At 38.5% G+C, this 15,164-nt stretch overlaps 2 protein-coding genes across 2 annotated transcripts; one reads left to right on the top strand and one right to left on the bottom strand.

Annotated features, from left to right (window-relative positions):
- The first annotated feature begins 840 nt into the window (after positions 1-840).
- LOC104789189 (ABC transporter G family member 31) lies at positions 841-8,638 on the top strand. The gene is made up of 20 exons (XM_087450009.1): positions 841-1,368; positions 1,464-1,584; positions 1,676-1,849; positions 2,076-2,238; positions 2,328-2,404; positions 2,480-2,624; positions 2,723-3,024; positions 3,195-3,476; positions 3,562-3,878; positions 3,985-4,145; positions 4,231-4,334; positions 4,428-4,584; positions 4,672-4,841; positions 4,935-5,267; positions 5,361-5,651; positions 5,757-5,840; positions 5,936-6,069; positions 6,160-6,647; positions 6,730-6,896; positions 7,022-8,638. The coding sequence occupies exons 1-20, from the start codon at positions 1,007-1,009 to the stop codon at positions 7,286-7,288; spliced, it is 4,299 nt and encodes a 1,432-aa protein (XP_087306135.1). The 5' UTR covers positions 841-1,006; the 3' UTR covers positions 7,289-8,638.
- Positions 8,639-11,534: 2,896 nt separating this feature from the next.
- On the bottom strand, positions 11,535-14,555 carry LOC147943673 (uncharacterized). Its single transcript, XM_087512312.1, has 4 exons — positions 14,541-14,555; positions 13,425-14,324; positions 12,709-13,242; positions 11,535-12,608 (listed from the first exon to the last, which is right to left on the bottom strand). Exons 1-4 carry the CDS (start codon positions 14,553-14,555, stop codon positions 11,535-11,537), a joined length of 2,523 nt encoding a protein of 840 aa, XP_087368438.1.
- Between the last annotated feature and the right edge of the window lie 609 nt (positions 14,556-15,164).

Below are 15,164 nucleotides of genomic sequence, written 5' to 3'. Positions count from 1 at the left end.
TTCGTGTCTATCTCGGCCTAGAAAAAAGAAAGAAAAAAAACGATTTCGTGTCCATCTATAATATGAGTTGTATTGCAACAATAAAAGGAATTAAGGGTTTGTGTAACGGCAATGGACATCTACTAAAACGAAGATGTAATGAAAATTCTTTTACGTTAATTCTCCAATATCGTTACTTTATGAGTTTTGTTATATTTTCTAATAACTAATTCACAAAAAACCCAACCAAACAAACCTTAATTTTCCAATTTTTAACAATAAAATGAAAAACAAACTACTTATCTACCTATTCATTACCGGAAAAAATGGAATAATATAACCCACCACGAAGAATACTACTATCTTTAGCAATTCCAGGTTACACATAAGTTTTTAAGTTTACTGCTTCAACAAGATTATTCAGTTCTACAAGGCATCACTGTTTAATTAAACTTTCTTTTCTTTTTTTATTAGTTACGAATTAAAAATTCAACAATCTAATCTAACCATTAAATTCCCCCCAACACATACATACATATACCCTCTAGAAGCAATTTCACTAGATGAAAAAAAAAAAGAAAGAAAGAATCTTAGTTGACTGCACTAAATATAAAAGATTAACTGCTTAATTTAATTATCTTTCAACAACCATAATTACAGAAACATTCGATCAAAAATAGTAATAGTAATCACTATTCAAACAACCTTCTAGAAGAAAACAAAAACAAACTCAAACGCTACTCGAACTCTTTCTAAAATACACCCGGCCACAAGGGCAACACCGTCATTTCATGTACCTTCAAAAATATGCCCGGTGATTATGCCACACGCTTTATATATGTAGACTCCCCCTTAATAACTGAATCAAATTATCTAACAGAGAAGTCCCAAAAAAAAAGGTTCTCTTTCTCTGATTTTTCGGAGAGTAACAAAAAAAAAAAAAAAAAAAAATTCTCAAAATCGTGAAAGAGTGAGAGAGATAAGAACAAATCTCGATTCCGATCTCTTCTTCGTTCGGAGAGCAGCAATGGCGGCGGCTTCGAATGGGAGCGAGTATTTCGAATTCGACGTCGAGACTGGTAGAGAATCGTTCGCGCGGCCGTCGAACGCTGATACTGTTGAGCAAGATGAAGAGGATCTACGGTGGGCGGCGATCGGGAGGTTACCGTCGCAGAGACATGGTGGTAGTAATCTCGGTACGACGATCCTACGTCGGTCTCAGACGCAGAGTCAGACGACTTCTGGTTACGCCGACGGGAACGTTGTTCAGACGATTGATGTGAAGAAACTAGATCGTGCGGATCGTGAGATGCTTGTTCGTCAAGCTCTTGCGACTAGTGATCAAGATAATTACAAGCTCCTCTCTGCTATTAAAGAACGGCTTGATCGGTGTGTGTGACTCTTCGATTAATTCCTCTGTTTTCTAATTTTAGGATTCTTTTTTTTTTTTTATTATTATATTTATTTAAATATTTCTTCTATAGAGCTGGTATGGAGGTTCCAAAAATCGAAGTCCGGTTCGAGAATTTGAATATTGAAGCTGATGTTCAAGCTGGTATTAGAGCTTTGCCTACTTTGGTTAATGTCTCTCGTGATTTCGTTGAGGTTTGTCTTCTGACTATTCCACACAGTTCTCTTTTTTAAAAAAAAAATTAAAAAATTTCTAATTGTGGATTCTGTCTCTGTTGTTTTGCAGCGTTGCTTAAGCAGTTTGATGATTATTAAGCCTAAGAAACACAAGCTGAATATTTTGAAAGATATTAGTGGGATTATTAAACCAGGAAGGATGACTTTATTACTAGGACCACCAGGTTCGGGGAAGTCGACGTTGCTACTTGCTCTAGCAGGGAAACTTGATAAGAGTTTAAAGGTTGGTTAACCCGTGAAGTTATTTACTATGTTCATATATATATATATATATATATATATATATATATATCACATGCATCTTATTTTTTGGTATCTGTTACAGTTTTTAATAGTCACATGCATTTGTGTTAAAGGTTTTGTAATTTGATCATACAAAGATTCTGTTTACTTTTTTTTTTCTTTCGGTATTTATGATATATAAACTTTTTAACTTTTTGATTTTATAGAAAACGGGTAACATTACCTACAATGGGGAGAATCTTGATGAGTTCCATGTTAAAAGGACTTCAGCTTATATCAGTCAAACAGATAACCACATTGCTGAACTTACTGTTCGTGAAACGCTTGATTTTGCTGCGAGATGTCAGGGTGCAAATGAAGGATTTGCAGGTTTCTCATTTGGTGTTACTACTCACTCACTATAAAAACTTCTTCATCAAGTCAAATGTTCTTAAACATTTTCTGTTTTGATGTTATAGGTTACATGAAGGATCTAACCCGATTAGAGAAAGAGAGGGGCATACGTCCTTCTTCTGAGATTGACGCTTTTATGAAGGTCAGTGTCATATAGCTCCTATATCATGTTTAATGACCACACAACAAAGCCTGACACTTTCTCTTTGTTATATAGGCTGCTTCTGTCAAGGGTGAAAAGCATAGTGTTTCCACAGATTATGTGCTTAGAGTGCTTGGTCTTGATGTATGTTCTGATACAATCGTTGGTAATGATATGATGAGAGGTGTTTCAGGAGGTCAAAGGAAAAGAGTAACAACAGGTCTCTTTCACTCTCTTTAACTTTATATCTATCTCACTTAATTATCCACCAGCTCTGTTATGTGCTAAACTGTTGAACCTGACCTATATATAATGCAGGAGAGATGACTGTTGGACCAAGAAAAACGTTGTTCATGGATGAAATATCTACTGGCCTTGATAGCTCAACAACTTTTCAGATTGTGAAATGCATCAGAAACTTTGTCCACCTAATGGATGCAACTGTTCTCATGGCACTTCTTCAGCCTGCACCAGAAACATTTGATCTTTTTGATGACTTAATTCTTCTATCAGAAGGTTACATGGTGTATCAAGGCCCTCGACAAGATGTGGTGGGATTTTTTGAGTCTCTAGGATTCCGTCTCCCACCACGTAAAGGTGTTGCCGATTTTCTCCAAGAGGTATACATCCTAACTCTTTTACAATCTTGTTGTTTATTTCATGCATTTTAGTTTTGGTTATTTACTAAAACATTACATAGATATGATTCAGAGATATAGTTTAGTAGTACAACTTCACATGGTAGCCTAAAAATTTTATTCTCTAATCAAATATAATGTTGGCATTGCAGGTGACTTCCAAAAAGGATCAAGCTCAATACTGGGCAGATCCTTCGAAACCATATCAGTTCATTCCTGTCTCAGACATAGCGGCTGCGTTCCGAAACTCACAATATGGGCATGCTGCGGATTCCAAGCTGGCCACACCATTTGATAAGTCATCAGCGGATCCTTCAGCTTTGTGCAGAACAAAATTTGCCATATCAGGATGGGAAAACCTTAAAGCTTGCTTTGAACGAGAAATACTATTGATCAACCGGCACAGGTTTCTTTACACTTTTAGGACATGCCAGGTAAATATCAATCTACCTATTTTCATTATGCTTGTATCTTTATGCTTGTATGTTTCTGATCTGTAACATTTTGTGTTCCTTAAAGGTTGCATTTGTGGGATTTGTCACAGCCACGGTGTTTTTGAGAACAAGATTACACCCAACAAACGAACAATTTGGCAACGAGTACCTATCTTGCCTTTTCTTCGGACTAGTGCACATGATGTTTAATGGTTTCTCTGAACTGCCTCTCATGATATCGCGTCTCCCGGTTTTCTACAAGCAAAGGGATAACTCGTTTCATCCTGCTTGGTCATGGTCTATAGCCAGCTGGCTGTTGCGTGTGCCTTACTCTATCCTTGAAGCTGTTGTCTGGACTTGTGTGGTATACTACAGTGTGGGACTTGCTCCTTCACCAGGCAGGTTAGTCATTTCTGCGGATATTACCATTTCTCTAATAATACTCTTTTTTACTTATCAATATTTTAGTTTTGTAATCCTTATGAAATTTCTCTATCTGTTTTCTTAGGTTTTTCCGATACATGTTACTCCTCTTCTCGGTGCATCAAATGGCTCTCGGTCTATTTCGTATGATGGCTTCTCTAGCAAGGGATATGGTCATTGCCAATACATTCGGATCCGCAGCAATCTTAATAGTGTTCTTGCTTGGTGGATTCGTTATTCCAAAAGGTTAACTATCACTACTTCTTGCACACAAGAGATTTATTTGTTGATTCGAGTTGCTATATAATAAAACTCTAATCATTTCCTACAGCTGATATCAAACCCTGGTGGGTTTGGGGTTTTTGGGTTTCGCCACTATCCTATGGACAACGTGCCATTGCGGTCAATGAATTCACAGCCACACGGTGGATGACGGTGTGTTCAATAATCTCTTCTTGTAGCTATAATATTACTTACATTAGAATATACAATGCTTAATTATATATACACTTTTAAAATATCATCCAGCCGTCCGCTATATCGGATACTTCCATTGGATTCAACCTTTTGAAGATACGTAGCTTTCCCACAAATGACAATTGGTATTGGGTTGGGATTGCGGTTCTCATTGGTTATGCAGTTCTCTTCAACAACGTAGTCACTCTCGCCTTGGCTTATCTTAACCGTGAGAATCTCTATTGCTAATGATTATTTTTCTAGATATGTGTAGCAGTATTGTGAGGCTTAGTTCTTTTGTTTTTTTCACTTGCAGCTCTAAGAAAAGCTCGAGCAGTTGTCTTAGACGATCCCAATGAAGAAACCAAATATGCTTTAATGTCAGATTCAAATCAAGGAAAAAGTGAGAAAAAGGGAATGATCCTTCCCTTCCAACCATTGACAATGACTTTCCACAATGTCAACTATTATGTTGATATGCCAAAGGTTTAAATTCACTTCTCTGTTTCATTCACTTCTGTAGTATCAGCTCTTGCCTATGGTTACATAAAGACTTTTTCTTTTTAAATTTTTTTTTAGGAAATGCGTTCTCAAGGTGTCCCAGAGACAAGACTACAGCTGTTATCAAATGTGAGCGGAGTCTTTTCACCTGGTGTTCTTACAGCTTTAGTTGGATCAAGTGGTGCGGGGAAAACTACGTTGATGGATGTTCTTGCTGGTCGAAAGACAGGTGGATATATAGAGGGAGATATTAGAATCTCTGGTCATCCAAAAGAACAACGAACGTTTGCTAGGATCTCCGGGTATGTTGAGCAGAACGATATACATTCTCCTCAAGTCACTGTTGAAGAGTCACTATGGTTTTCGGCTAGCCTTCGTCTTCCTAAAGAGATAAGCAAAGAGAAAAAGAAGGTTAATAACTAACTCAGTATGAATTAGTTTTATTACTCCATTTAGTTCAGATTTGGATAATTTCACTAAAAATATGTTTTCATGTTTTTTTAGGAATTTGTGGAAGAAGTAATGAGACTTGTAGAGCTTGATACTCTGAGATACGCTTTAGTAGGGTTACCTGGTACAACAGGACTTTCTACAGAACAGAGGAAACGTCTAACAATTGCGGTTGAGTTAGTAGCAAATCCATCAATTATTTTCATGGATGAACCAACATCTGGACTTGATGCAAGAGCAGCTGCAATTGTCATGAGAACTGTAAGGAACACTGTTGACACTGGAAGAACAGTGGTTTGCACCATTCATCAACCAAGCATTGACATTTTCGAGGCCTTTGACGAGGTTTGCCCTAATAAATTTTCTTGGATTACAAGACTGTTATGAATTGTTGTTATCAATGGATGATCTTAACGTGTGTGCTCTTTTTGATTAACCTCAAAAATACAGCTGCTTCTAATGAAACGCGGGGGACAAGTTATATATGGTGGGAAATTGGGTAAACACTCACAAGTTCTTGTAGATTACTTTCAGGTACTTGTCTTGGCCTTCTCTTCTTCTTTTTTGATCTTTACACTCAGATACTTGTGCCGCAAGTAAAAAATATGACAAACCCTAAACCTCTACAGGGGATTAACGGAGTGCCTGCAATATCAAGTGGTTACAATCCAGCAACTTGGATGCTTGAAGTAACTACGCCTGCTTTGGAAGAGAAATATAACATGGACTTTGCAGATTTATACAAGAATTCTGACCAGTTTAGGTAACTATCACAACACCCATAGCTACATTTTTGAATCTCTTTTAGAAACCACTATCAAAATTTTAAAAATCTAACCACTATGTTGTACAGAGGAGTGGAGACAAACATCAAGCAGCTCAGTGTTCCACCAGAAGGTTCAGAGCCAATAAGCTTTACTTCAAGATATTCACAGAACCAACCATCTCAATTTCTACTCTGCCTCTGGAAACAGAACCTCGTCTACTGGAGAAGTCCAGAGTACAATCTCGTGAGATTGGTCTTCACAACGATTGCTGCGCTTATACTCGGCACAGTTTTCTGGGACATTGGTTCCAAGAGGACTTCCTCTCAGGATTTAATCACTGTAATGGGGGCTCTCTACTCGGCTTGTCTATTTCTTGGAGTTAGTAACGCTTCATCGGTACAACCAGTCGTGTCAATCGAAAGAACGGTTTTTTACAGAGAGAAAGCGGCAGGAATGTATGCTCCAATTCCGTATGCGGCTGCTCAAGGTCTTGTGGAGGTACCTTATATTCTCACCCAAACCATCCTCTATGGTGTCATCACATACTTCACCATTGGTTTTGAAAGAACACTCAGTAAGTTTTCTTTGATTCTTTTTTTCGTAAAACTCAATCTTTCTATATCTGCATCAACTAATATAATGACATTAAAACGCAGGCAAGTTTATATTGTATCTGGTGTTCATGTTCCTCACCTTCACCTACTTCACCTTCTATGGCATGATGGCGGTTGGTTTCACTCCGAATCAGCACTTAGCCGCGGTTATATCCTCTGCGTTCTACTCTCTCTGGAATCTCCTCTCTGGTTTCCTCGTCCAAAAACCTGTAAGTAATTCACTCTATGAAGTAATGAAAGGCCGCTAGTGCATTCGAACAATCAAGAACTTTGTTTTGATGAGGTCATGGCTATTAAAGAACCTATTTTAATGTGCTTGTTTTTGGTGCTTCAGTTGATTCCAGTGTGGTGGATATGGTTCTATTACATATGTCCAGTGGCGTGGACACTTCAAGGAGTGATCCTTTCACAGCTTGGTGATGTGGAGAGCATCATCGACGAGCCAACGTTCCATGGCACGGTGAAGGAGTTTATTGAACTTTACTTCGGCTACAAGCCAGATATGATGGGTGTATCTGCAGCAGTTCTAGTCTGTTTTTGCGCTCTCTTCTTCTCTTGCTTTGCACTTTCAATCAAGTACCTCAATTTCCAGAGAAGATAGAAGTCCTCCTATGTTATATCACTTTCATATTTTTGGCCTGCCTTTTTCACTGGTGTTCCGTTCTACGAGTAGTAGTTAGGATTTTTTCTATGTTTTACCACAGAGAGACCTCTATAGTTAGCTTTTCTTGACATTGACGAAAAAAAAAGAAACCCAAGTAAATAAAATTCTGTTTTGCTCTGTTTAGTGCTATTTTTTGGTAGTTTTGTACACTTAACACACTGAATATGTTGTTGGTTGATCTGGTTTTTTTTTTTTGGAATGTTTCACATTTAACCCATGAATATGCTAGTTCATTTAGCGTCTTTCTATTTGTTGTATTTTTGTTCGTAAATTACTAATATTACTACATGTGTTCTAAAAAATGAAGTGTCACAAACTCACAATGATAGTAAATGTTTTCAATTTCTTATGTAACTTATGTTGTGGAAAAGATCGAGATGTGGAAAACAGGTCAGTTGTTTTTTTGGTCCGAGGTAGGTTTTTTATCACTTTTTTCTATAGAAATATATATATTTGACAATTCTTCGCTACCGTCACGTCACCGATCCAAATATCCAATCAGATCCTCCCAACAAAACACTTCATTGTACTACCCATTGGTCCTTGACGCAATCTCGTCACTTCTTGATCCCGAACAACCGCTTCCGTGGGTCGGTTTCTTCCACGTGTCGCCTCGATTCATATCTCTTCCTCAACATCCGACAAATATTATATCTTTAGAAATTAACAAATTGAGAAATTGATCGCTCCGTCCAAGCTCTGGAGATGAATAACGAAGTCGACGGTGATGAAGAAGAAGAAGAAGACGTGGAGGTGTGGGATACGTTGAGTAACGGATTCAAACGCGCGCAAGTCGTTCTCGATCAGAACCGTGAGTTGATACAACGGGTCAACGAAAACCACATGTCTCGGATCCCTGATAACGTCGCTAGAAACGTTGCCCTGATCAACGAAATCAACGGTAATATTTTTCGAGTTATGGAGATTTACTCTGTTTTATCTGTCGATTTCGCCGACAAATTCGATCAGCAGCGGAGGAGCAGCAGGAGGACGGCCAAGAACGTCGACACTACAACAACTACCACCACGGCCGGTTCTTACGGCGGCAGACGGAGCTCTTTCGGTTCCTGAGACGCAATTCACAACAAGATCCGATTTTAGCTTTTGCTGTTGGTGTTGATGTCATTAAGGATCCTTGCATTAGTATTTTGTTAAGTTATATTGAAACTGAAAAAGTGGTCAAAGCCACTTTGTCAGAAATAAGTTCCAACATCTTGATGAATCAGTTCTGTTTTCTAGGTACGCATATGTAAACTCCCAAAAGCAATGATAAAGCATATTTAGAAATTGAGAAAGGAGGCAGACGAGATCAAAGAAATTGATGATTGAATTCATTAAGATAAGGAAACCCTAAAGGGGTCTAACCATTTTTTATTATTTAAAAAAAAAAAGCAAAATCAAAAATTTAGAAATTTATGAAGGTGTCTATTATTCGAATGGTAGACCAACTAATGAGGTTCTAAAAATTAAAATTTTACAAAACTTGTGTATAAGTTAAATTCACTCAACTTCCACTGACTGCTCTACAATGGGTACGAGCGAGAATCTGAAAAATGGAGAGGCAACTGAACTTCGTACCTGTGATGTATCTTCAAATGACCGACCAGTTGGTTTGGTTAAGCTCAGTAAACTCCTCACCAGGGTTAGGACGAACCAGCTGATTTCAAAAGGACGAAACAGCTCCTTCTGTCCCAAAATCCTAAAATTCTGTAAAAACTCAAAACATCCTATAAAACAAATCAAAATACTCAAAAAACACATTTATATCACGGTTAAAAACCGTAAAAACTATGATATATCAGGTACCTCCACAAGACCTTGAGCAGCTGCTCTGGTTTAAGCAATGAACTGTATGATTAGCGTAAATTATCAGAATGTCATATTCCTAACCGATTGTTATGACTTGGTGAAGATGGAGTTTTCGCCTTCTGAACAGAATTTATCTGGATGAGATTGAAGCTGATAAGAATGAATTTACCACCTTCTCTTTGGTTTTGATCCCCCGTTTACAGAATGGTATAGCGGATAAGTTAGAGCGACGACATGTCTCTTCAGTTTTGCACTTAGTCACCAATGTAAACATTAACCCTTCCAATTAGCTCGTTTGATCTGATCTTGTATTTTATTGACGGAAAAAAAATCTATGTTTTATATAAAAATTTATATACCTTAATCTATTTAATTATCCTGTACTCGTACATACTAGCCGATGTGGAATCAAACTTGTATTTGGAGGTGGTGGTTACTATTTACAGTAGAACCTATATAAATTAATACTCGGTAAATTAATAATCTCTATAAATTAATAAATTTTTCTGGTCCCAAGTTGGGACTAGTGTAATTTGGACACTATTCGATAATATAATAAAATAATAATTTTTTGAAACTCCTTTGTAAATATATAGTCCCATCAATAATATAAATTAATAATTATATAAAATTATCTAAATATATGTATATCTACACATTAATTTTTATTAAAGTTTATTTTTAATATTTTTACTATATAAAAATCTTTGAGTGGTATATCTTCAAAACATGATAATTGTCATTTTCATTATAATTAATTTTATAAAAATATTAGTTATAAAGATTAAATCTTATTTTTAATACTTTTTTTTAAAAAATTAGGAAAGTCACATTAATTTATCGATAAATTAAAACCTCTATAAATTAATAAAATTTCATGGTCCCGACTTTATTAATTTATAGAAGGTTTACTCTATCTTCTAACACATATATGCATGTACGTATTTGTTTTAGCAGAAACTTGTGTCCCTTGTATTGTTAACTTATTTTCACAAACATATTATTTATTTGATGAATAATTAAGTCAATCGATCCATAATCAAGTCAAAAGATTTTAGTTAGATATCAACCGATAATCAAGTCAACCTGTAAATGATGATTATACAAATGATACAACTTAAATGCATTTAAATTATTAATGTCTTAATTTTATATCCATGACTCAATTATTTCTTATATAATCTACCAAAAAACATTTTTGATATATTTTTTAAGTATTATATTTTATAACTAACTAATGACCCAAATCCAAATTTAATAAAATATTTTTTAATATAAAATATTCTATGGATTTTATTCTATTTCTTTAATTGCCTAACAGTATATATGGTTGTGTAAATATACTCTATCAGGCGTGCTTAATAGAGAAATATTTTTTTAAAGATTTATTTTTATTGTTTCATTTGTCTATATATTTTTTTTTAAGTTGTATTGTTCTTTGAAATATCATCTTTAAGTGTATTCATTGCTAGTAATTAATAATAATGCAGGTAAAGTAATTATTTTATTTCCTAAATGTCGGTATAATTAAGGAAACCAACTCATAACCTATTTTGTAACTAACTAATGAATCAAATAATAACTATAACTTTATAACCTACTAGATAAAGACCCGCCCGATGTGCGGGTTTAAATTTTTGTAATTAAAATTTTTAAAATTAATAAAAAATATATTAAAAATTATTGTATATTATTTACAAATTTTCTTTTTGCTATAATACACTGATTTATATACATATACAAATGTTTTATGTATGTTACCATTAAAAGTGTATTTTTTACACCTCGGTATATTGTATGTTATAAATATATCATTTACCACCACCTAGAAAATGTCCATATGAACTAACTAGCCAACTATTTTTTTTTTTTTGACAACAGCTTACAAGATTGACTCAAACGAGCCATTGCGAAGGGAAATTGTTTACAAAGGTAACTTGTTGCGGGACTGAACGAACACGTCGAGCCAAATTATCCGCTTTACCATTCTGAATGCGAGGGATATAGACCACAAAAAAAAGAAACAAACTCCTCTCTGTTCGCCTGGATATCCTCCAAATAAGGTGTGAAAGCTGGCCACTCGGAAGGCGAAGACACCATCTTCACCAGATCAGAGCAATCGGTAAGAAAAATGACGGATTGGTTATCTGCGCCAATCATGCATCGCATTGCCCAGATGAGGGCCTCGACCTCCGCATGAAGAGGGGAGAGACTTCGCCGAACATTGGAAGCTCCCATGGTTGTTTCATCCCTCCCGGGCAAAACAAAGAACCATCCTCGACCAGCAAACTGATCCGTCACTTTCCACGAACCATCCACAAAGCAAAAAAAACTCGAAGGAGACCTAGGAACCCGTGGAACTCCGAAGCCCCGATCAGAAAGTATACCCAAAGGGGGGGTGCCCCTCAGCTGGCCCTCCAACCTCTGCCTGAGCTTGGAACCAATCTTTAGCCTCATCCTCCGCTAACCGCAGTATCGCGATTGGGTTGGAGTCCAAATTAGTAAAAATTTTATCATTACGGGCTTTCCAAATATACCACAAGATCCATGGGAATCTATCCTTATGAGGAACATCCTTAAACCGCCAGAAAAGAAAATCCAAGTTTGTGAAGATTGATCCCGACGGGAAGACACCTTGTGCCGTTGGAAACTGCGACAGAGCCCAGACCTGTCTGGCTGGCGGGCATTCAAAAAGAGTATGGTTTATTGTCTCTTCGTCATGTCCACAAAGACCATATATTGGATCACAATTAATTCCACGTTTCCGTAGATTAGCTGTGACCGCCACGCAACCCGAAATCACCTGCCACATAAAATGGCGGAGTTTTGGCGGGCACTGGATTGTCCACACAAAAACCTGAAGAGGGACATAGTTGGGCCCTAACACTGACGGAACAATCGTGTCCGCGGTATTAGACCTAAGGAGGTGATACCCTGACTTAACCGTATATTGTCCTGACTTAGTAAAATGCCAACCTAGCGTATCCGGTTTGTCCGGTAACCGCAGCGGTAAGGCAGAAATCAACGCAACATCTTCCGGTACAAAAGTAGTCGAAAGTAAAGCCATGTCCCAGGAATTTGAATTCCTGTCAATAAGGTTTTGAACGGACAGCAGAGGGTCAGATGACAACCCTGTGCTGATAGCTGGTCTCGGGGATTGAGCAGGGATCCACGAATCATTCCATACAGAGATGGAAGCACCAGATCCTACCCGTTTAATAAGTCCTTTGTTAACCAGAGAGCGAGCAGAGATGATACTCCGCCATCCATAGAATGGTGAGTATGATTTAATCAGGTCCAAAGGATCCGAATGCCTATAATAACGACCTTTAAAGACCCGTGCAAAAAGCGACTCCGGGACAGAAATCAATCGCCACAGCTGCTTGGCCAGCAGTGCGGTATTGAAATCGTCCAAACCCCGAAAACCCAAGCCTCCTTCTTTTTTTATCTAGACATAGTTTATCCCAAGCAACCCAATGTAAACCCCGCAATTGACCAGAGGAGCTCCACTAATAGTTGGAGATCGCACTAGTTAACTTCCGTGTCACCGTCTTAGGTAACCGAAAACACGACATCACAAAAGTAGGAACTGCCATTGCTACCGACTTGATCATGACCTCTTTGCCTCCTTTGGAAAGGAGCCGAGCTGGCCAACTGCTAGCCTGGGACTGTAGACGATCTTGAACATAAGAAAAGATTTGCGTCTTAGCCCCACCTAGGCTTTCGGGAATTCCCAGATAAGAGCCCATACCACCTAGATTCGTAATCCCTAAGACCCCTTTTAACTCCTCTCGGAGACCATGGTCCACCGTGTGCCCAAATTGGACGGAGGATTTCTGAAAGTTAATTTGCTGGTCGGACGCCCGCTCATACTTCTTGAGAATCCGAAGCACAACCTCACACTGCTCCTTTCTGGCTCGGCAAAAGAACAAACTATCATCCGCAAATAAAAGATGGGAAATAGCCGGACTAGCGGTTGAAACCTTAATACCCGTAATTTGTTTCATCTGCTCCGCCTTGCGGAATTGTGCAATTAAAGCTTCTGTGCAGAGAATAAAAAGATAGGGCGAAAGAGGATTCCCCTGCCGTAAACCCCGACAAGGGGTAATGGACCCATGGGCTTGACCATTAATGAGAACCTTATATTGGACCGACGTAACACAACTCATAATCCAAGACACCCATTTATCGCAGAATCCGAGCTGTCGGAGAAGAAGATCCACAAAGGACCATTCAACCCGATCATACGCCTTGCTCATAAAACCTTGGAAATAATTTTATACCCAACATTACAAAGACTGATCGGCCGTAATTCAGTCATCCTAGTCGGTTTGTCCACCTTCAGGATAAGACAAATATTCGTCACATTCAGCCTTTTATCAAAAGTCCCGTCCTGCATAAAGGAGTTTACCAAGACGACCAAATCTGCTTTAACCGTTTGCCATGCTTTTTGATAAAAGAGAACCGTCATCCCATCCGGGCCAGGGGCTTTATCCGGGTGCATCATAAACAATGCCTGTTTGATCTCCTGCCCGGAGACCTCCCGAGTTAAGAAGTCATTACACTCCTGCGTTATCGTCGGCTGAACCTCCGCCAGAATCTCCTCAAAATCAGAGGGATCCGAAGATGTAAATAAATCCTCAAAATAGGCGACCGCGATATTCTGAATATCCCTTTCCTCCGTTAACCAATGTCCACGGTGGTCATGAAGACCGACAATGTGATTCCGGGCACATCGCTGCTTTGTTTGAGCATGGAAATAGCCAGTGTTATGATCCCCAAACCGCATCCACCGACTCCTACTTTTCTGATACCAATAAACCTCCTCATCCCTATATGCCTCCCGCAGCCGCCAAGTAAGCTCCGCAAGTTCCTCCACCGAGGTACCATCATTCTCCTGGGCCGCTGCCAATTTCGTTTTCAGATCTTCAATTGATTCCCTTCCATAAGGAAGTTGTTCTTTCCACCACCGGGAAATAGCCCGACGACACGTTATGATTTTATCCACAACCGTGGAAGAGGCTCCAGGGCCCGTTGAAGAGGCCCAGCCCTCAGCAACCGCATCAAAAAAAACCCTCTTTATCCAGCCACCGGCGGTCGAACCGAAAACCACTATTTCCACCCCAAACCCGATCCTCAAGAACCGCGACCAGAGGTTTATGATCTGAGGCAATCATTTGTAGGTACTCCGTGAAGGAATTCTTGAACAAATCATGCCACCCCTCATTCGCCAGAGCCCAATCTAAACAACAGCGGATCGGTTTCTTATCCCGCCACCCTTTCCAGGACAGACTATCTCCAAGAGAGGGAAATTCAAACAAACCACAAGGCCGAATCGTAGTATTGAAAGGCACAAAGGAAGAAGCATGGCGTAATTTACCACTCCGTTTTTCATGGTTACCTTTTAATTCATTAAAATCTCCAATGAAAAACCAAGGAGCATCCCTGGTCAAACCAATTCGTGTCAGGCGTTCCCAAACCAAATCTTGGTTCTTGGGAACCGGATCACCATAAACAAAAGTAAGATAAATTAGTTTGCCTTTGTAACCAACTTCCACATCAATAATTCTATTTGAAGCAAATAAAACTGAAACATTATTATTATTATTATAATAAAAAAGGGCAAGACCGCAACTACAACCAACTGGTTCAACAGTTTTTAAATGAGAATAACCAAAATGACCAACAAAAGACTCTAAATGAGAAAAAGTTTGCTTAGTTTCAGAAAGAAACAGGAACTCTGGACGATGCTTCTTCCATAAGTCCCTAAGATACCCAATTGTGGCTTTGTTACCAAGCCCTTGACAATTCCAACTTAGAACCTTCATTTAGCAACCTTTGGGATCGGTGGTTTAGTCCTACCAACAACCCCCTTCTCCACATCCTGTGGTTTTGGGAGAGTAGACTGCCCAGTGCTAGCATTACCCTTGAGAGTTGGTCGTTTACGCAGAGTACGAACATAAACAGTCAGCTTCTTTGACTCCATGCCTTGGAGTCCCAATGC

Source organism: Camelina sativa, chromosome 5, assembly GCF_030686135.1.
Source record: "Camelina sativa cultivar CO46 ecotype springtype chromosome 5, ASM3068613v1".
In the NCBI taxonomy this organism is placed as follows: domain Eukaryota; kingdom Viridiplantae; phylum Streptophyta; class Magnoliopsida; order Brassicales; family Brassicaceae; genus Camelina; species Camelina sativa.
Note: the sequence above shows the minus strand (reverse complement) of the source record. Positions and strands in the feature narration are given on the sequence as shown.